This window comes from Abramis brama (genome assembly GCF_963993115.1).
Source record: "Abramis brama genome assembly, chromosome: 12".
Lineage (NCBI taxonomy): Eukaryota > Metazoa > Chordata > Actinopteri > Cypriniformes > Leuciscidae > Abramis > Abramis brama.
In genome coordinates, this window is record NC_139974.1 from 33,321,216 (window position 1) to 33,344,591 (window position 23,376).

The 23,376-nt window shown below is 38.9% G+C and overlaps 1 protein-coding gene across 1 annotated transcript; it reads right to left on the reverse strand.

Moving 5' to 3' along the window:
• Nucleotides 1-1,856: 1,856 nt before the first annotated feature.
• Nucleotides 1,857-23,365, reverse strand: rnf19b (ring finger protein 19B). Its single transcript, XM_084131077.1, has 10 exons — nucleotides 23,090-23,365; nucleotides 13,920-15,132; nucleotides 9,712-9,911; nucleotides 7,722-7,866; nucleotides 7,473-7,635; nucleotides 7,100-7,214; nucleotides 5,389-5,529; nucleotides 5,110-5,299; nucleotides 4,856-4,990; nucleotides 1,857-3,799 (listed from the first exon to the last, which is right to left on the reverse strand). Exons 2-10 carry the CDS (start codon nucleotides 14,516-14,518, stop codon nucleotides 3,379-3,381), a joined length of 2,109 nt encoding a protein of 702 aa, XP_083987203.1. The 5' UTR covers nucleotides 14,519-15,132; nucleotides 23,090-23,365; the 3' UTR covers nucleotides 1,857-3,378.
• Between the last annotated feature and the right edge of the window lie 11 nt (nucleotides 23,366-23,376).

The following is a 23,376-nucleotide window of genomic DNA, read 5'->3' on the forward strand; positions in this document are numbered from 1 at the left end:
AAATTAACAGCAGGTGCACTAGATGGGCAACAGTGAGACAACCCCCAAAACAGGAATGGTTTTACAGGTGGAGGCCACTGACATTTTTTCCCTACTCATCTTTTCAGACTGTTTTTCACCAGTTTTGCATTTGGCTAGGGTCAGTGTCACTACTGGTAGCATGAGGCGATACCTGGACCCTACAGAGGTTGCGCAGGCAGTCCAGCTCCTTCAGGATGGCTCATCAATACGTGCCATTGCCAGAAGGTTTGCTGTGTCTCCCAGCACAGTCTCAAGAGCATGGAGGAGATTCCAGGAAGACAGACAGCTACTCTAGGAGAGCTGGACAGGGCGGTAGAAGGTCCTTAACCCATCAGCAGGACCGGTATCTGCTCCTTTGTGCAAGGAGGAACATGATGAGCACTGCCAGAGCCCTACAAAATGACCTCCAGCAGGCCACTGGTATGAATGTCTCTGACCAAACAATCAGAAACAGACTTCATGAGGGTGACCTGAGGGCCCGACGTCTTCTAGTGGGCCCTGTGCTCACTGCCCAGCACCAGGGAGCTTGATTGGCATTTCCCATTGAACACCAGAATTGGCAGGTCCGCCACTGGTGCCCTGTGGTTTTCACAAATGAGAGCAGGTTCACCCTGAGCACGTGACAGACAGGAAAGGGTCTGGAGAAGCCGTGGAGAATGTTATGCTGCCTGTAACATCGTTCAGCATGACCGGTTTGGTGGTGGGTCATTGAGGGTCTGGGGAGGCATATCCATGGAGGGACGCACAGACCTCTGCAGGCTAGACAATGGCACCCTGACTGCCATTAGGTATCGGGATGAAATCCTTGGATCCATTGTCAGACCCTATGCTGGTGCAGTGGGTCCTGGGTTCCTCCTGGTGCACAACAATGCCCGGCCTCATGTGGCGAGAGCATGCAGGCAGTTCCTGGAGGATGAAGGAATGATACCATTGAAGGGCCACCACGCTCACCTGACCTACATCCAATAGAACACCTCTGGGACATTGTGTTTCGGTCCATCTGACATCACCTGGTTGCACCTCAGACTGTCCAGGAGCTCAGTGATGCGCTGGTCCAGATCTGGGAGGAAATACCCCAGGACACCATCCGTCGTCTCATTAGGAGTATGCCCCGACGTTGTCAGGCATGCATACAAGCACGTGGGGGCCATACAAACTACTGAGTACCATTTTGAGTTGCTGCAATAAAATTTCAGCAAAATTGACAAGCCTGCTGCATCATTTTTTCACTTAGATTTCCGGGGTGTCTTTGAATTCAATCTCTGTAGGTTGATTATTTTCATTTCCATCAAACGATGTGGCATCCTTTCGTTCATAACACATTACCCAGTCCATATTAGTATAGATATCCAGCATGACATTTTTCCCCATTGACATCTGATGTGTTTTCAAAGTGTTCCTTTAATTTTTTTGAGCAGTGTATATATATATATATATATATATATATATAATTTGAATATTTTCAGTTTTCATTTTAGCTTTGTCTCTTTTTCATTTAGTTGAAGTTTTAATATTTTAGTTTTACTTAATAACCTTGCACTGAACCTTTAAAATGTGTTGTAAGATTTTAATTATTTATGTAATTATCAATGTAATTAACAATGTACCTAAGGTGAATATAACTCTAACTTACAATATTTACAGATGAATTAAGCAATATATTGTATTTCTGATTAATTTTACAACCAGTTTTTCAGTCTTTAATCCAAAAATGAGCCTCACATGTTTTGAGAGCATAAGTTTGATCATTAGGTCTGCAGGCTTTCTACTCACAGTCTGAACATACCACAATTACAGTTACAAAATTTGCCATAAAGGAGGAAAAGAGTCCAAACTTGCCACAAAGGATGAAATGTTTAATTTTTTATGTTGTTTCAAACACTCACAGCCAGTGCAGTTCTCTTTGTGGGGATGTACAAAACAACGCTAGATTGAACACACCTTCTCTTCAGCATATTGCTTGCGTAACTGAATTTAGTTGTTAACACTCATTTCACAATAACCAGTTTATAGTCAAATTATCAAGTAGTTTTCACAATCCGCTCATAAACCTAAAAATATAAACGCATCTTCACACAACCAAAAAAAAAGAAAGAGAGCAAAAGATGTGACAACCACAAATCCATTTTTTGTGATTACAAGACAAAGCTAATCCATCATTACATGTAAATTCTCTCTGCAGCCAAATATAATTATGAGATTCAGAAAGCATAGCATGTTAAGAATGCAAAACAAAATGACAATATTTTATTACATCCAAAATTAAATAATAAAATCATAACTACAGCATTCAAACATTTCCCAGAGAAGCTGAAATCCAAAAAAAAAAAAAAGGGAGTGCATAAATATAAGCCTACAATGTAGAACAATGATAAATAGTTGGATAAAGTGCAGGAGTGCTCATCCATCCAACCAACCCATCTCTCTCCATCCATCCGTCCGGCTAGCGGGCGAAACAAACTGAAAATAAAACTGCAATTGCGCAAAACGAAAAGCCATGTGCTTAAGAAAGAGATAAAATAGGCCAAAAAACATAATCAAATAATAACATTAAAAACAACAGACATGCATGTGAATGTCAGTTCCATCCTTGATATACAATATGATTTAATACCCAGCAATAAAATCAACACTGGTAAACATGATCCACACATCCATACGTCTCTCATCTCTCAGCTCAAGAGGGCACAAACAGTGTAGTCAGTGAGTCACAGACAGTGCAAGGGATCTGAGAGCATGTGCTCGGTCTGTAAGGCAGGCGGTCAGTGATTCAAGTCAAACTGTCTTAGTGAAGTTCAGACTGACCTTACTCCATACTGATCTCTCTCACTCTGAAGTGTGCGTTCTTCTGTGCAAACGTGACCGAAACAATACTAGCGCAGCGCATGCAAAATCATACAATTTCCAGGTCGATTTAAAAAAAACAACGAAGAATAACAAACATACAAACAATACTGTCATGTGTCATCCACATACAAACCACTCGCGTATACATGTGCTTGGCGACATTTCACTTTGTAGCATTATTTGTCTGTTTGTTTGTTATCTAGGGAAATTCTTCTGGCCACGATGGTACCGCTTTTTTTGTTGTTGTTGTTGCTCAAGGCATTGCTCCATCGAGAAGTAAACACCAACTAATGAATAATAGTATGAATTTCTGAAGAGGTAGAGGACCTGTCCGTGCCCGCAATTAAGAGACGGGACAGGAGAGCAGAGCGATGAGCTGTCAGTTCCATGAGTTGTCTGGATGCAAGTAAGGTGTTTTAATAATTATAAAAAGCAGCAAAATAACAGGTAAAGCATTAACAAGTCAAAAGCTCAGAAATGGTTGGCTTTGTGCAATGGAGAGAGTCTCTCTCACACGTAAAGGATGACATTGTCGGGACAGTGCAGGCTGTCGGTGGGGTTCAAGGCTCTGCAGGTGGTCTGCGGCGGGGGGGCGGGGTGGCAGCTCTTGGGACGGGGCGAGTCGCAGTCGTCGGACGTGAGCTCCGCGATGTCGTCTGACTGCGTGTCGGACATTTCCAGGTCGCTGCGGATGCTCTCCGGCTGAGCGAGGGTGACGTCTCGGAGACCCTCCCTGAGTGACATTCCTGGCGACAGGCCCAGAGGGGAATCCAGGACAACCCCGCTCCTGCGGGAACTGCAGTCCTGAGGCTCCTCCCCCGAGCCGGGCACCATGGCAACAGTGGGCGGAGCTAGATCCTCTTCAGTGGTCAGACACAGATGGCTCGGTTTAGTTTCGATGTCCACCTGGATCTCAAGGTTAGTGCCCTCTCTGAAACACAACAGGTCATTGAAAAGGTGAGATGAAGTGTCATATTCTCATTTCCAGGAGAAGTTATCAAAGCTGCTACTATTTCATAATTATCTTATGGATGCACCACTATTAAAATACTGGTTGGTACTGATAAGCTAATCATTATTTTCATGTTAAAGCCAAAGACCAATAATGGGCATTTTTTAAATTGTATAATATTTAGTCTAAATAATAAACTAAAATAAATTTAGATGCTGCAAATGTATTTAGGCACCACAACGTTATAAGGTACAGTATGAAAAATGGATGTTCATTTTTAGATTTGCTAAATATTACATTTAACAGTTAATTTATTCGTGTTTTAAATATCCACTTTAAGTGAGCATTAGATGACAGCAATAAAGTATATAAATATTATTATTAATTATTATTATTATTATTATTTTCAATCTCTAATATTGGCTGATAACCATTGCGGTACTGATAAACACTACTGTTAAAAAGTTTGGGGTCGGTAAGGCAAAAAAATAATACTTTTATTCAGCAAAGATGCCTTAAATTGATCAAAAGTGACAGTAAAGACTTTTACATTGTTACAAAACATTTTTGTTTCAAATAAATGCAGTTCTTTTGAACTTTCTATTCATCAAAGTATCCTGAGCAAAATGTATCACGGTTTCCACATAAATATTAAGCAGCACAACTGTTTTCAACATTAATAATAAGAATCAGCATATTAGAATGATTTGTGAAGGATCATGTGACACTAAAGAGTAATGATGCTGAAAATTCAGCTTTAAATGATTTGAAAATTAAAATATCTTTTTTTTTAAATATAATTTCAATAATATTGAACAATATTACATTTTTTTCTGTATTTAAAAAGAAAATGCAGCTTTTGTCAGCAGAAGAGACATCTTACAACAACATACAATTATACTGACCCAAAACTTTTGACCGGTAGTGTACATTTATGACCTGTAGTGTACATTTATGACCTGTAGTGTACATTTATGACCGGTAGTGTACATTTATTAGTCATGCAGATATGATTACTCAGAGTGACGTTCACACCTGTCAGGTAAGGTGTAAGAGGAAGTGATTGATCCCGCCATGCCCCTTGTGCTGGCACAGTCACTGGCTGCTCCCAAGCTGCCCGTCTCCCTGCCGGCACTTTCCTTTCCCAGCTCTGTCCCCTGCACCTCCAGCCTAAAACATAAACATGTTTCCATGAAAAACAAGAACACCACCCATATTTACAGTGCAGCTCTTCTATATTTACCATACAGTACACAGAATAACCCAGCATGCCCTGAATACCCACATACCTGCTGTATTTTCCTGTCCTCGCACCGAGTGCTCCTCCTGCTAGTGTGTTGAAGTGCGGCGTGTCTCCCAGACCCCCTGGGGCGACGGATAGGCCCTCGCTTGGAGAGGTGGTACTGAGGCCACTGGCTCCTCCCTCCAAACTGCTCTCTCCCAGGCTGGGAGACTTCAGCGCTCGCCATGCATCAGCAACTACAGAGAGAAAGTGTCCGGTTGACAGTTCAATACACTGAATAGGTTTTACCCAGATGATATCACTTGATCAATCCTCTTTGTCTTACCTGTAATAGGCCCGTCATCCTCATCAAAGTCTATCCTAACACCGCGACCTTTCCCCCGGCTCACCCCACAGCCCCCGCCCCGGCACAGAGAGATAGGCACAACACCATACACATACGCCAACATGATGGGGACACCAATGCCTGTAGGGAAGAGACACAGATATGGAGCTGTAGTCAGACTTTGGGATTTGAGTTAAAGCGAGAGTTGATGAGAAAATCTGATGTACTGTGCTAGCAATTCTTTTCAACGTAATGGACAAAGTATTTCCGCTGCTATTTTCCCATAGCAAACTGTGGTAGTAGCAAACTCTTTCTGTCATATTTCTAATAACTGTCGTTCACAACTAATTACATTATGATATAGTGTATTATATACAGTATAATACTATATATAACTATAGTAAATATAACATTTGAGTATAATAAAACCAAGTGTGTTGCACATGTCCTGAAAAGCGAAGCCAAAACACTTTGATCGCCCCCTGATGGCTGGTTGCAGTATAGGTCATAAACCCCACCCTCTCCATGTAATCGAATGGGATGTGAGCCAAACTAAAAAAAATGAATTACACTTGAAACATATTTATTCCGATATTTTTCATTTAGGTAATTTTAGGTAGTTCTTATCACGCTGAAGTTCAAGCGTTCAAGCTAGGTGTTCAAGTGTTCATTTTCCCAATAAGTTTGGTTTTGGTTAGTTATTTGATGCTATAAAAACATATATACATATATATAGAGAGACAACTTGTAGAAAAGTGAAGCCACAATATCCCAGAAACGGTCGTTGCCAATTTCGTTGTTTGGAGCCCGAATCCAAACAACGAAATCGGCAACGACCGTTTCTGGGATATTGTGGCTTTACTTTTCTACAGTGGAGAGTAGAGACAAGTTGTCCATCTTTTTTACAGTCTTTGATCAATACAAGCTTTAAATATATCACATATCGCTTTGTTCTTTTGTGTGACACTTCCTCTAGATTCAATTTTCTCATATTTTGCATACACTGTGCTGCACTGGAAGTTGCGGTTGCCTCTGAGGCTAAATGCGGAAGCGATATCGTCAATAGAGTCCATTTCAATCAACGGGAACTGAAGCTTACAACTTTAGATAGGAAGGTAGGAACAGAAGGAAGCATCAACAGAGTATCATTAAATGTCATATAAGCAGTCTATACAATGCACAACGTGTTATTTTCCATGTCTTCTGAAGCCATATGATAGTTTTGTGTGATGAACAGATGAAAATTTATATTCGTTATTGATTTGCTGTTAGTCAATGAGTTGAACTTGAGAGAAACTGATTTGTGAGCGTAGCTAATATATTCTCTAAACAGAAGAAAGTCAAACGTGTCTAGAATAACATGAGGACGAGGAAACTATCCCTTTAAAATGACAAATCTGCACCAAAAAAGTAACAAGGATGAATTTCAACTAATATGCTGATTTGCTGCTCAAGAAACATTTCTTATTATTATCACAGTTGAAAACGGTTTCAATATTTTTGTGGAAACTGTAATAAAAAATATTTTTCCAGAATTATCTGATGAATAAAAAGTTCTTTTGTAACCATGTAAAAGTCTTTACTGTCACTTTTGATCAATTTAATGAATCCTTGCTGAATCAAAGTATTAATAATTTCTTTAATAAAAAAAAAACGTACTGATCCCAAACTTTTAAACGGTATGAATGTAATTGTTTTCAGGAATACTCACCCACACTGACAGCAGCGATGACTGGAGCTGTGATGATTGACAGAGCCACACCACCAGTAATGGCGAGATTCCTCCTGTGATGTGACGTTTTCTTGCCCTCATAGTGCGAGTGGATCTGTGACAAACAGCAGCTGTGTTATCGCACTGACACAAATGAGCTTTTATCTATTAAATTAAATAAGTATGTCCTCTGTATTTTTCAGCAGGAAGTTATTCGATATCAAACGTGGTTAAGCTGGTTGAGCAACTGGCAAAAGAGAGGGAAATTCCCAGGCTTTTTAAGGAATTTCCGTTCCTGATAGCAGCTGATAAAGGTTTTGTTAACATCTAAACTAGCGCTGCGGGGAAAGGATGGGATGTTGGCATAGCGCACCTTGCGTCCAATGTAAACGGGGATGCCGATAACCATAGCAGGAACTGCGATGCCAGCGATTAGAGTGATGCCCACCGGTGCACCAATCAAAGTGCCCAGCTGCCACAGAATCTTCTTTTTGCGACTCCATGGCTTCTTTCCCCAGAATGTACAACCTGATGGACTGAGAAGATACCATATATAATTATTATTTTTAGACTTGAGCAGATAGTTTGATAAATTCCCACTGATATAACTAGCAAAAGGTACCTGAGGTAGTGCAGGTCTGAAATCTCCTTCATACAGAGCCAGCAGAACTCACAGCCGCACACAGCACAGGTCATGTGATTACAGCTGCCGTCGTTCATCTTGATGATGTAGGCACCGCATCGGGGGCAAGGCTTGATGTCATCAGCTGAGTGGGGATTAAAGGGTTGGGATTTAGAGTTTGTACAGGCAGACAGAATCTGCTGTAAACAGTAAGTGCTGAGGAAGCGTTTTCTGAATGTCAGACGGGAATAAGAGCAAGGAGAGAGACGTTAGCAGACTCCTGCTTTAATTCAGGAGGTTAGAGAGAAACTAGCGAGAAGGAGGAGAGAGCACAGTCCTTTAGGGAAAGAGAAACCTCAGTAATCTTGCTATGCAGTTGCTGAGGTGTTCTGAGTATTTTTGTTTTGTCGCTAGCGGGTTGCTAAGGTGATCTGGGTGGCTTCTAAGGAGCTGCAGATTGAATATTACAGTATTCAAAGCGGTCTCTAGAATATTACTATGTGGTTGCTAGGGTGCTCTGGTTGGTTACCAGGGCTTTGCTATGCATTTGCTAAGTTGTTCTGAGTGTTTTTTGTTGCTATGTGGTTGCTAAGGAAATCCTGGTGGTTTCGAGGGCACTACTAAGTGGTTGCTAGGGTGTTTTGGATGGTTTCTAAGTCATAACTAGGTTGTAACTAGGGTATTCTAAGTGGTTACCAGGACATTGCTATGCAGTTACTAACATGATTGGAGTGTTTTTTGTTGCTATGTGGTTTCTAAGGAAATCCTGGTGGTTTCGAGGGCACTACTAAGTGGTTGCTAGGGTGTTTTGGAAGGTTTCTAAGTCATAACTAGGTTGTAACTAGGGTATTCTAAGTGGTTACCAGGACATTGCTATGCAGTTACTAACATGATTGGAGTGTTTTTTGTTGCTATGTGGTTTCTAAGGAAATCCTGGTGGTTTCGAGGGCACTACTAAGTGGTTGCTAGGGTGTTTTGGATGGTTTCTAAGTCATAACTAGGTTGTAACTAGGGTATTCTAAGTGGTTACCAGGACATTGCTATGCAGTTACTAACATGATTGGAGTGTTTTTTGTTGCTATGTGGTTTCTAAGGAAATCCTGGTGGTTTCGAGGGCACTACTAAGTGGTTGCTAGGGTGTTTTGGAAGGTTTCTAAGTCATAACTAGGTTGTAACTAGGGTATTCTAAGTGGTTACCAGGACATTGCTATGCAGTTACTAAAATGATTGGAGTGGTTTTTGTTGCTATGTGGTTGTTAAGGAAATCCTGGTGGTTTCGAGGGCACTACTAAGTGGTTGCTAGGGTGTTTTGGATGGTTTCTAAGTCATAACTAGGTTGTAACTAGGGTATTCTAAGTGGTTACCAGGACATTGCTATGCAGTTACTAACATGATTAGAGTGGTTTTTGTTGCTATGTGGTTGCTAAAGTGATCAGGGTGGTTTCTAGGGGACTTCTAGGTGGTTTCTAGGAAGTTGCAAGGGTTATCTGGGTGGTTTTTAGGACGTTACTTGGTTGTTTGATTAGCAATAATGTGTGGTTACCAGGGCTTTTCTTTGCAGTTGATAATTTGTTCAGAGTGTTTTTGTTGCTAGGTGGTTGCTTAGGAAGTCCTGGTGGTTTCTAAGGCACTACTAGGTGGTTTCTAGCAAAGGTACTTTGGGTGGTTTCTAAGACATCACTAGGTTGTAGCTAGGGTGTTTTAAAAGGTTACTAGGGCATTGCTATGCAGTTACTAAGGTGTTCCAAGGAGTGTTTTTTGTTGCTAAGTGGTTGCTAAGGTGATCAGGGTGGTTTCTGGGAGGCTTCTAGGTGGTTACTAGGGGGATCTAGGTGGTTTATAGGGCATTGCTAGGTGGTTGCCTCCTAGCCCAGGTAAAAAGAGACTAACTCCAAATCTCTGATATTACAGTCTCTAGATATGGCTTGATTCTCCCCTTCACTGTAAGTTCATGAGAAAGAAGATGGTGGACTGATAGTTGAATACTCACTGTGTCCCTGCTCAGCCGTGTAGCTGGGTGAATGGTTACTGTGTGTTCTCAAGGACAGCGCCCTCTGCTGGCGGGCAGAGTCACAGGTCTGGTTAGGATGCCAAGCTTGCTTGCAGTGGTAACAGAACTCAGCACCACACCCTTCTCTTCGACATACCAGCCTGGGGCAGCTGGCACATCCAGAGGCGATGACTGCGAAACTGGCAGGGCAACAATGCAAACAGGTCAACTGACTCTCCTAGAGAATCTATGATTTAGGTAACATGAGATATCATTATACCTAGTTTTGTGCAATCTGCTCTTACACAGAAGTACATGCTACAGAGCTGGTATCAGACTGTAATAGTATGGTATTTCCATGGTACTTTAAAAATAGCATCATGGTAGTGTCCAAAATTATAGTAATATCATGGTATTTTTGTAAATGTAGCTGAGGAATATGTGGACCATGTGAATGTCTCAGACTTCACAGATCTTGTTTTTTTTTTTATTACACCATAAGCACAAACACAGAGAACAACTTTTAATAAGATTGCAATGTAAGCTTGTTTCCGCCATGGAATACAATTTTTTAAAAGATAATTGCGAATTTTTATTTTTTTCTCACAATTGCGATTTTACAATTGCAAGTTTTGCATGATATAAACTCCTAATTCTGACTTTTTTCTCACAATTGCATAATGTAAACTCGCAATTCTGACTTTTTTCTCAGAATTGCATTATATAAACTCGCAATTGTGAGATGTAAAGTCAGAATTGCGGGATATAAAGTCGCAATTGCATGTTATAAAGTCAGAATTACAGAGTGACTTTTTTCCCCCCACAGAATTGCGAGTTTAAATCTCATAATTCTGACATAACACGCAAGTGTGACTTTATATCACGCAATTCTGACATTATAACATGCAATTGTGACTTTATATCGCACAATTCTGACATTATAAAATGCATTTGTGACTATAACACCCAATTCTGACATTACAACACAATTGCAACTTTATATCATGCAATTCTGGGAAAATAAGTAAGAATTGCGAGATAAAAATTGGCAGTTACCTTTTTTATTTTTTATTCAGTGGCGGAAATAAGCTTCCATAGAATGCAATTATATAAATGACCTTAATTTTTCCTTTTGACAAACCCCCCAAAGTAATCACATACACTAGGATATCAGTGTGTTCCCAACTCAAATTCTTTGTAATGTCAAAATTCCTTTTAAAGTCAAGGAAAACATTAGCAGGTACAGACACTACTACATTATGGAAAATGAAAGGGAGGATTTATTGCACAGTCAGTAGGCCTATGTTCCAGCTGAGGGAGTTTCCAAGTATTCCAGTTGCATTTTATTCCTTTCCTAAGAACATTACTTTTTTTCTTTTTTTTGCCAAATTCTACTTTAGACCTTTAAAAAACTACACAGGTAAACACACTGATAAACATATTATTAAATCATAAAAAAACATTGACGTTTAATCTTTAAAGAAATCACATTCTTTTTTGATTTTATGATTGAACAGTTGGAAATGGATCAAGCTGATTCAAGTTAAAATAAAACTTGAATCCAGCTTCCTTGTCTAGCTTTCGCTTATGCGTGACAAAAACAATCCCTTTAATTTTAAGTACAAGTTTTGGCCTGTAGGCCGAAGCTAAAGCAGGTTCTGAAGAAAACATTCCACCTCCAGCTGACACCTCATTAATCAGCTCAGCTGCAATGGAGAACTGTAATGTCCTACACAAAGAGCTTCCAATTACCTGCACGTACTGGCACACGCACACCCTACACATGTAGAGTCAAGCTGAAACAGACCTCATTACACATGATTATGGTATCCCAGAACACGCACTAGGATTGAAGACAATGAAATCAACACTCTATTTTGAGGCTCACAAAGACACCGTGGCATGCACACACGGTCAAGTGAGTAGCCAATGATTGTCTTAATCAAATACCAGCCTCGGTTACCCATAGCAACTCTACCTCTGTGCCGCATCTAAGTTGCCATCGCAACATATGACCGAGGGAGAGAGAAACAAGCCATTCCTTTCTCCCATTGGCAGCTCTAGACTTTCAATCTAGCTGAAGCAGAGCTGGCTGGGGGGCTGATGGGTAATAAACAGCACCATGGACTGGAACTGACACTCAGGCAGCAAAATCTACAGGGGGAGTTTTTCCTTCAGTTTCTGAGACTGAATGAACAGAAAAGTGTGTGCTTGTATTGTCTAGGGTGGGAGATTCCTTGTTAGTCTAAAAAGAGGCAAATGAAACATCTTGGAAAACAAAACGAAACGAAAAATGAAAACTTACTTCACAACCCTATATGATGCAACTTACTAACCGGCCAATATGGTGATGTCTAATGGACAAAATGGCCTATTTGAGAAATTCCCAGACCATCTGAAAACCCCTTAGTATCAGCCGTGGGCTTTATAGGAAGTGGCAGTGACGCAAAAAAGAATCATGTCCCTTAAATGTGGGTCACCAGCACACCATTATGATTGACAAACCTAGGACAGGTTGTAAAAGGCCTCTGAAGTGAATCACAATCACACAGAATAACACATCAGCTAAACTACATAAACTCCCACATAAGCGCAAGTGTTCCCTATAACTGTCCAAGTGCCTCCTACACTTGCTGAAGCGAAACTGTGAAATATGTCCCCTTACTTCTATTGAATCCATCTGCATTACATATAAGTGCAATTAATACACAAATATATGTATTTGTATGCCAGAATACCACACCCTTGTTGAGCAATTTCAAAACTGTTGACTTTAATTAAGAATTTGTTCTTCGTAACAGCTTCCATTCTATTGGGACGGTTTTCTCAGTAGATGTTGGAACATTGCTGGAACATTGCTGGATTTGCTCCCATTCAAACAGTACTGGGTGAAAAATCTCTCAACCAACATTTGGGTAATTTTAGGATGCCAACACACTAGAGAGTGTTTGACAGATATGAATGGGTAAGCTCTGTTTTGAGGGTAGAGCTGAGGGAAGAGCTGTGGTAGGCTGATATTGAGAGCTGGAGCCGCCTCTCTGAAATTCTCATTGCTCAATGGATGCTTACGTCAGGGGCGATTCTCGGATTTCAGTCTTAGACTCCAAACATGAGCTGAAGTGACTCAGAGTAGTGTCTTTTGCCTTCAGTGCCAGAAATCACAAGTTTGCGCAATTTCTATTTATTTTTATACACTTACTGATGTGCCAAGTTTCCAACATGATTTTTTTTTTATTGAAATACCGAAACTCATCCAAATTTACCCAAAAAACGAAACGGAAAATAAAGTTTCAGTAATTACATTTGGGTAATTAGGTAACTTAACTCGCTATGCTGTTCAGGGTGTCGTGTTCTCGTGATAAAGTTCTTGCGCAATGAGCCGGCTTTTATTTCAGCTGAAATTGTTTACATATTGCTGCTCTAACATAATTTTTTGTCACGGCAACATATGTGTACCTGGTCTAGTTTATCCACATCCAATACTATATTTTAGGTTGGCGAAATTTTTATGCATCACTCACTATATAAAATAGCATCTGATTTTCAGAAGATGCATATCAGTTAGAGTAGCAGATTAGGTTGCATATTGTTTTATGATTTCACTGGAACTAAAAGCATTCAAATGAGTGAAATGGAGTGTGACAGCGGTTTGCAGGATATACTTTAAAATAATGGGAGGATTCATAATGAAGTCACCTAGATATCAGAAAGTCAGCAGTCAAAGCTGATATTATGTGTCAGAGAAAATAGGAAATGAGAATTGTGAATTGAAGGAATTTAATTCTGTCCAAGCAAATTTTTTTTAATATTTAGGTTTGTCCTCCTTGCAATATGTCCCTACCAATTTTCAAATCAAAATGCCAACTTTGGATTCACTTCATCACATGTCTGGGCTTTAGGCTAGTCAAGTTCTACCACATCATTTACTCAGTAAACCATTTCTATAATGACCTCACTTTGTGCACAGGGGAATAATCATAATGAAACCGAAATGGCCCTCCCCAAACTGTTGCCACAACCACAGTTCTCTGGAACATCACTGTATTTTGCATGACACATCTTCACTGGAATTTAGGAATCTTGCCAAACTCAGGGTCTACAAGCTTCGGCCATGTAGTGTATATGAAACAACACCTCCTATTCAAAACAAACAGGGTATTGTGTATCTTTTACGATTCCTTGACATCCCAACCCCATCCCAGTCTTACCCGCAGTCGGGAGCAGGACACCATCGGCAATCAGGGTCCGATGCCAGGCAGCGGCGCAGCAGGAATTCTTCATACTTCTCCATCAGGTTGGGATCGTCCAAGATGAGGGCCACCTGCCGTGGGGCAAGTCGCTCGGCGCACTCCGGGCAGCTGAGCTGCACTCGGCTCTCCGTAATCTCGATACGAAAGTACTGCCTAAGACAGCACAGGCAAGACCGGTGGCTGCATCCCTGGAGCTCAGGAAGCTGCTCCGCAGGTTGACGCACCAGGCACAGGGGACACTCTAGGAGTTCTTGACCTCCCAAAGAGGCCTGGCTAGCGGATAAAGCCTCGGCCGTGTCTGCCATAGATGGGTCTGACGACACATTTGTGGGTGTGGGAGGCTGGAGAAGCTGCTGTTGCTGGAGTTGTTGCTGTTGGTGCAGCTGTTGAGCGAGAGGAGTGCCCACATTAGCCTTGTTCCCCCTGGATCCACGTTTGCCATGGAAGAGACTATGAAAAGAGATCCTGCCTTGCTTCTTGCCCGGCCCACGGCATTTCGGATTGGGAATGCCACTAACAGAGGAGTGGGGTGATTCAGAGTCCTTTTCAGATCCCATTTCCCAAGAACAACCTTGTAATGTTCTCCCACTTGAGTCCTTAGAGAGGTGAGCGAGCTTAGGTTAGAGGAGATCTCGTGATGCGCCTTTGGTTCCTTCCACGGAATGATTTCAATGAAGCCCAAAACCTCAAGAACACGTACACTCCAGATACACAAAAGAGTGTTTGTCAATGTCTCAACAAATCCCAGTTAGTTTCCCTGTTGGGAGAATTCCATTAATGAAGTCATGTCTTCCTCTTATCTGTAACAGGGAGTCGTATTTAAATAATAAACAGCAAGATAAACTAGACAAATAGAGTAAAAAAAATGGTATGGGAGCAAAGTCCTTACACTCCAACAATCTTCTTGTAAATGTTAATCAGGAAACAAAAACAAATTGTTGCACCCAAAATTTGTTGCGTACTACAAAAACTGACAGATACTGTCAATTAAAAATGGGGCGTTTAAAGACAACTAGGAAGTTGGTAAAAAAATGAATCAGAGTTGTAAAATCAGGCTCAAGATATCGTAATCCCGAGGGCTTGTCTTCCGTCGTCTTTTGCCTCGGCTAAATTCACGGAGCCAACACGAGAGTGCTCCAGTCTGCTGTTCTCTCCTTCTGAATCAGCCGGTCTGTTGAGGAAGAGAAATAGCACAGGAAGTTAGCACAGGGCACAGACAGCCTGTAGGAGGAGCATGCTCAGTGCACGCTCACGTACACACACTCCTCCCTTCTTTTATTCTCAATCTCTTTTCATTTCACGGTTAACTCTTAATGCTCGGGACTCCTGAAGTGACTGCCTGACAGTACTGATGAATAAACCACTTCTCAGACGATTAAAAACGACACTGTTGAGGAAGTAATTGGTACTGTGACATTAAACTTGTTAAATACTGATATCTGTCATCAAATTTTCTGTCTTTCCTTCTTGTGATGGATTTTACTTCTTTCATTTTCTTTGTGTCTCACTGTTGATGACACCCTCTTTCCTCACTCTCACACACTCGAGCGCTCCCTCTCCACTTCACACTGCGCTGCTAGTGCAGTTGCCATGGTAATTCCCACTATGAACACAGCAAACAAGGACCCTCATAGTGACTCTGGCCCTCATGAACACACACACACACACACGACAGATATTAACACCACATCACATAACGCATGAGCGCATGCCTCCACTGGACTTTATTCATTTATTTATATCTGAGAGGGACATCAATCAATACGGTTTGCAAATGTCATACTAGCAGAGGAAATGGTTTTGTAGGCCAACATAATCTGTATCAATCTCTCTGATACATAATTCTACTCAAGAAATAATAAAAAACACATACTTTCATCTAAGACTGTTGTGTCCTGGTTTCCTGCTCTGATTACCCCTGAACTAATGCCTGCGTAGCACAAATCTGTTTACTTGTGCGAGGGGGAAGGGAAAGAGACCACCATGCAAGTGTAAAGCTGTCAGTGCACTTATACCTCCAAGTGTTATGATAACATAGTAGATTTGCTAATCGGTCAGTGACAAATAAGCGTGTCACTGTCAATGATAAGGAAGAAAAAAAAAGAAAAATGAAAATACATGTGCCGAGTTCTTAATAAAGTACTCCTTGTATTGTGTTCATATCAGTTTGGTTACACTTTATTTTAAGTTGTCCTTGTTACTGTGAAATTATACATTTACATTTATGCATTTGGCAGACGCTTTTATCCCAAGCGACTTGCATTGCATTTCAAGGTACACATTTTAAATTCTAATCAGTTTTTGCTTTCCAAGGGTTTGGTTTAGGGTTAGTTGTGTGTAATTATGCATAATTTATAGTTATTACTATAGTAACTACATGTAACATATGTAACAATGACACTGTAAAATAAAGTGTTACCAAACATTTAAACCATTTCAAGGAGTTTCAATTTAATAATGATTTTGATTTTTGATTACTTAATTTTGAAAACGTCATGTGGTGTAACCACCAGGTAAAAGGTAAAAACATATTTTCCCTACACCTTGAATACAAAAAAGGAATAAATATATATTTTTTTAAATATCAGACTATTAATTCATAAATATTACATTTTTGAGCAATCACACACATGATATTTTGAACTACACTTGCCTTGTCATAAACAAAAGTGTATTTATTATTCAGTGAAGTTTTATTTAAAAAATATGTATTAAAAAATAATAAAATGTGATGTCAAGATTTTATTTTCAAGAATGTCATTCTTTTGTCTTCATTATGATATCAGGACTGTTGTATCACCCTGACATTCTTTTTAATTTATGCCCCCACAAAAATATCAAAATCATTTTGAATTCAGAAATGAATATGCACATAAGGTGGTACAATTAGGAGCTCTCCAAAAACTCCTGGTTTACATGTTGTAATTATGTGCTTTTTACAAGTCGGAATCTTGTAATTACAGTAATTTCGACATAACGTGCCAGCACTTTAATAAAAATAAACGATGGCTATATTCATATGCAGTGTGTTTTATTCTAGGGTACTTAAAAAATACCATGATTATTAGTTTTTATTATTACGTCCAAAAACACAGTATTAACATACGTTTATATAACCATTATAGCTGCATTTTCAGTAGTGTTTTAACTAGTGCTGTCAAATCGATGAATCGCATCTAACATAAAGTTTATCTATCTATCTATCTATCTATCTATCTATCTATCTATCTATATATATATGTATATACACACACACAGAGACATGCACACAGATGTATATATATATATATACAGTGCTATGCATAAGTTTAGACACCCATGCTAAAGTTGACTAAAAAGAGGAATAAAAAATCATCTTTTGGAAATTGAACTTAATGCCTTAATTAAAAAAATTAGGAAAAATCCAACCTTTAAGGACACCAATTTTCTTTGTGAATGAATAATGTATCGTAAATAAATAAATGTTCTTCCTTAAAATACAGGGTGCATAAGTCTGGACACCCCTATGTTAAATTTCCATAGAGGCAGGCAGATTTTTATTTTTAAAGGCCAGTTACTTCATGGATCCAGGATACTATGCATCCTGATAAAGTTCCCTTGGCCTTTGGAATTAAAATAGCCCCACATCATCACATAGCCTTCACCATACCTAGAGATTGGCATGGGGTACTTTCCATAAGATCATCTCTCAATGCAAATCAAAGCAGCTATTAGGCTAACTGAAATAAAACCATGCCAATCTCTAGGTATGGTGAAGGCTATGTGATGATGTGGGGCTATTTTAATTCCAAAGGCCAAGGGAACTTTATCAGGATGCATAGTATCCTGGATCCATGAAGTAACTGGCCTTTATAAAATAAAAATCTGCCTGCCTCTATGGGAATTTAACATAGGGGTGTCCAGACTTATGCACCCTGTATTTTAAGGAAGAACATTTATTTATTTACGATACATTATTCATTCACAAAGAAAATTGGTGTCCTTAAAGGTTGGATTTTTCCTATTTTTTTTAATTAAGGCATTAAGTTCAATTTCCAAAAGATGATTTTTTATTCCTCTTTTTAGTCAACTTTAGCATGGGTGTCTAAACTTATGCATAACACTGTATATATATATATATATACACACACACACAGACATGCACAAAGATGTATATATATATATATATATACACACGCACACACACAGACATGCACACAGATGTATATATATATATATATATATATATATATATATATATATATATATATATATATATTCACAGACATGCACACAGATGTGTATATATATATATATATATATATATAAACAAAAACTTTTGTTAGACGCGATTAATTGGGATTAATTGATTTGACAGCACTAGTATAAGCACTGTATATGACCAAGAGTCGCAGCATAAAGCAGAGTAAAGTAAAGCAGCCTGTTTTCTGCTGGAGTTCATGGATATGCGAGGTACGCAGTGACAGCAGTCAGTATGACCCACTTTTTCACAGAGTGCTTTTGCATTGCTCACAGCCACTGTCCTGATGTCTTGACCCATTATGACAGGAGGATGCAACAATCACTGTGCTCTATACTGTACGTGACCAAGAGACGCATACAAAATGCAAGAGTCTGATGGAAACAGGAAAATTCAAAACGATCTGAGCAGATCTGCCTATTCTAAACAGGCAGATTGAAGAGGTGGTGTTGAATCATAGCAGGTTCAATGAAAAAGTGTCTCCACCATCTATTTATATTTTTATATATATATATATATATAACTTAGGGCTGAGATGGTAATAGCCCTCCATTCCACTTCAGCAGCCTCTGCTAATGCAACCGATGACACATAATTACCATCTGTGCTCTCTGAGGTTTAGTGTGTGTGAGGGATGCTAGCGGGTGCACAACAAAAGCTGTTTCTGGAAAATCTGTGTCACATCTCGGTACCAGAGTGCAAGTTCACAAAGCTGTGTGTGTGTGTGTGTGTGTGTGTGTGTGTGTGTGTGTGTGTGTGTGTGTGTGTGTGTGTGTGTGTGTGTAACGGGCGTGGCTGTGTTTGTTGTACAACAGACGTTGCTGTATTATTAATTAGCTGTGAATGACATGTCGATTCACATGAAGCTCTTTTTTTTGCTTACACTGCAGCAGCTGGAAATCAGCAGCCTGGTTTTTCCATTTAGGAAAGAGTTTATTTAAAAACTTTGAAAGCGGTTTGAACAATCCACAGCATAAGCTCCCAAGCTTGGTTTAATGAAAGATGTATCTCCGTTACCGGAAATTTGGTTTAGTTCTCGCAGGTTTTATCACACAGTCACAGTTTATAATTACATGCAGAGACAATAAAACACACACACATACTAAAAGATTAAGATGTGTAGAAAAGGGAAATTCTGTGACAGTCTGGGATTTTTTTGGTTTGTTTTGTGGTCCAAAGGTGTGAGACCACATTGGAAATCTGGGATTTTTTACATTTACACCAAGAGATAAACAAAAAAGGTTATGACATTATATAAAAGAAAGTATATATAACATTAATAAAAAAAAACATTTAGGATTTTCCACTATTTCTAGGACAATAATAATCAAACGCAAGCAAATTAGCCTTATGATCAAATTGTTATTCTGATAATATAAGTCGTAATGACAAAATCTATTATTTTGGAAGGAATACTCACTCAGGCTTTATATATTTTAATAAATGTGTGTAAATACAAAATATATATAAATGTTGTGTGTGTGTGTATATATATATATATATATATATATATACACACACACACACACACATTTATTATATTTTTACACTATTAACAACTATGGTAGAAATACTACAGTATTTTTTCAAGAGATTTTTACAGGGAAATGTACCACAGTAAACTATTTATCTTTTTTGTATTTCGTCTTAAAGCGATAGTTCACCCAAAATTCTGCCATCATTTACTCACCCTCAAGTTGTTTTAAACCTGTATGAATTTCTTTCTTCTGCTGAACACAAAAGAAGATATTTTGAAGAATGTCGGTAACCAAACAGTTTATGGACCCCATTGACTTCCATAGTATTATTTTCTATACTATGGAAGTCAATGGGGCCAATCACATGTTGGGGTTATCCATATTCTTTACAAAATCTTCTTTTGTGTTCAACAGAAGAAAGAAATTCATACAGGTTTAAAACAACTTGAGAGTGAGTAAATGAGGACAGAATGATTGGGTGAACTATCCTTATACTTTTCCCCCTACCTGAGAATATTTCTTCCATATTATAGCAATAGGTTTTCCTACCGAATAAAGGAAACTGCTGCTGAAGTCATAATGAAAGCAGATCCATACTAAAGACACTTACTGTAAAAGACATCCCCTATAAGAAACAAGAATATTCGTTTCATAATCTCTCACTATAAAGTTTTGTTTCAGAATGAATTGTGTTGTTGTTTTTTTCAGACCATTTATCAACATGTCACAGAGGCATTCAGAAAATGAATTATTAACAGAAACCACAAATTAACCACGTAGGCTTCAAGTCAGCATAGGTTTGCAAACAGCAGAGAATGAGGAAACGACACAATTCACACAAACACTCTGAGTCTGAATCATAAGCTAAATTAAATTCAACATTCAACACTTCAACAAAAGGAGAATATAGAAAATAATGTAGAGTTTGGCCTCCTGCCAGCATGTTGCTGATAAACTCATTACTGTGAGAGATAAAATCGAGCTAGACTGACACCGTCTCTGCGCTTCCGCCTGCGTCAGACCCTGAAACCGAACCTCAGCACTTTCATATCGTCCTACAGCCCCAGACCGCACGCGGCTCAGTCTGTCTCTATCTCCCTCACACACACACACACACACACACACACAGTCACATGGCCCATTGGTGTACAGGTGGGCTACTGAATCTCTGGCCATTACATAACCATTCGAGTCACATCTGAAGATCCACTGAGGCTTATTGTTCTTAGCAAAGCCTGCATGTGTCCTTCTGTCTTGTCTAAAATAGAGATTATCACATGATTCTGAATAGACAAAAAAAAAAAAAAAAAGCAAGTATAGAGGTTCCGACAAAATTTTAATTGCTGCAGTCTATTTAAAAAAAAATTGTTTAATTATTCCGAATTGTTATTTTTTTAAATCGGGTTGAATGAATGATTCAATGACTTCCCTTGTTTCATTTCTGGATAAATCAGAGTTTTTGAATGAATGATTCAATGACAAATACATTTTTAACAGTCGCTTGTTGCCACTAACTGCTGTAACAATATAATTAATACAATCTTATTTGAAGCGCAACGTTACTTTTAAAAAGTGGTTTACTCTATTTTGATCACTAGAGTTTCGGTGTTTACATCTGAACTATAGACTTTTATCCCAGTACTCCTGTGATAGAAATAATGATACTGTGTGGTTGAAAAGACTGTTTGTGAAGCTGTTTTATAATGACAACTGTACCTGTCAAAGTATAGCCGAATCAGTGTCATTTAGGAATAAGATTGCGATCTTTAATGATTAATCGTGCAGCTCTAAATCTAATCTGTATCATATTTAACAATGTAGGTTCAAAGTATTGTTGATTTCACACACACTCGATACGAGGCGTTCCAAACCTGTATGAGTTTCTTTCTTATGCTGAACACGAAAGAAGATATTTTGAAAAATATGGGTAACCAAACAGTTGATGTGCCACACTGACTTCCATAGTAGGGAAAAAAAAAAATACTATGGAAGTCAATGGGGTCCATAAACTGTTTGGTTACTGACATTCTTAAAAATATCTTCTTTTGTGTTCAGAATGAAATTCATACAGGTTTGGAACAACTTGAGGAAGAGTAAATGATGACAGAATTGATATTGTTGGGTGAACTATCCCTTTAATGAAATCTCTTTAAGCTGTGAGATGTCTGTGTGGAGCAGGTGGTTGTGTTTGTTCATGTACCATTCTTGCTAAGAAGCAAGCTGTCTGTTCTCCAGCTCGCCTCATCCTGTTGTATCCTCATAGAAGTCGAAATCTCATATAACGTTTACATTATCATGAATGCACTGTACAAAGATTCAAGACAAAACATGACTAACACCAGTAGGCCACATTCACACTCACTGACTATTGTGTGAGGGAGGCTGGTACAAAAGAAAAAAACATGGTTCCTGTGAAACTAAAGACTCGATTTTATCAGTTTGTGAGTCACATGGAGGTTTACGGTAAAAAGGAGAACCCAAAAATTCTGAAAAAACAAGACAAGAAAGACTGGAATTAAACGTCTGTTTGGTGAGGCAAAAGAAGAAATGAAACTGAAGTCATTCTGTGCATTCCTTGCTTTACACTGGATGGAGAAGTGTTACCAAAACTTCCAACATATATTACAGTTACAACAAATTCATGAAATACTGTAAAGTTCATGATGAACTAGTACGCTCTATATTTAGAAAGGAGTTGAGGAAGCCACGCACAGAGACTCAGCCGAGTCAACAAAGCAGACGAGGAAGGACAAAACCTTTCCTCAATAAAAAAAGGACATTACGTACATGTAATGTACATATTGCATAACTTTGCCCCTAAATACGTAAATATGATATATTTAGGATAGATTACGTTCATGTAAATATACAAAGGCTAGTACATAGACACAATATTTAATATTATATAAATATTTATATTTAAATTGAAGCTTTTTGCGTCCTGCCTAGTTCAAATCTAATCACTAAAACAAGTTAATCACTATAATTGATATATATATATATATACACACACACACACACACACAAAGGTCATCACATAAATGTAATAACATGACTAAATATGTATATATATATATATATATACACACACACACACAACTGTTATGTAAACATTTAATATATGCCAAGTTCAATAGTAACTACTAAAACATAAATAAAATCGCCAATGTTTAAAACAACTAGTTTATTTACTATTTATTTATTTGTGTCGCATTACTGCACTTAAAGAAAGGTCTACAGTAAAACAAAACAATGTTGATCAGTGGCCTGGGATATGTCCTGATATCAATCACACAATGATCCCAAAACACTTGGTCAACATCAGAACATCACTGTATTCTGGAATCATATAAATGACTTTAAAAGGACTGTAAAGCGTAACCATGGCGACAGATCTGTTGGGCACTTACCGTTCAGATGGATCTGATAGTATTGGAAGCAACTGAAGCAGAATAGGGCGGTACGCAGTGAGCTTCGGTGCTACTGTACACCATGTACATTCAACCAACTGTCCTGTAAACCTGACAAATATCACCCTAGTGCTATCCGCTACAACATTCCCCGAACATCAGCCCGAGGGGAGGATGTCAGTCCTTTTTTGCTGCCCTGTCCGCGATATTGTTCAGATTCAGATTATGTCCGCAGCTTGATTCTTTTCCATTCGCGTCACCGAGGAAAGCCCCAGCGTGTGACGACA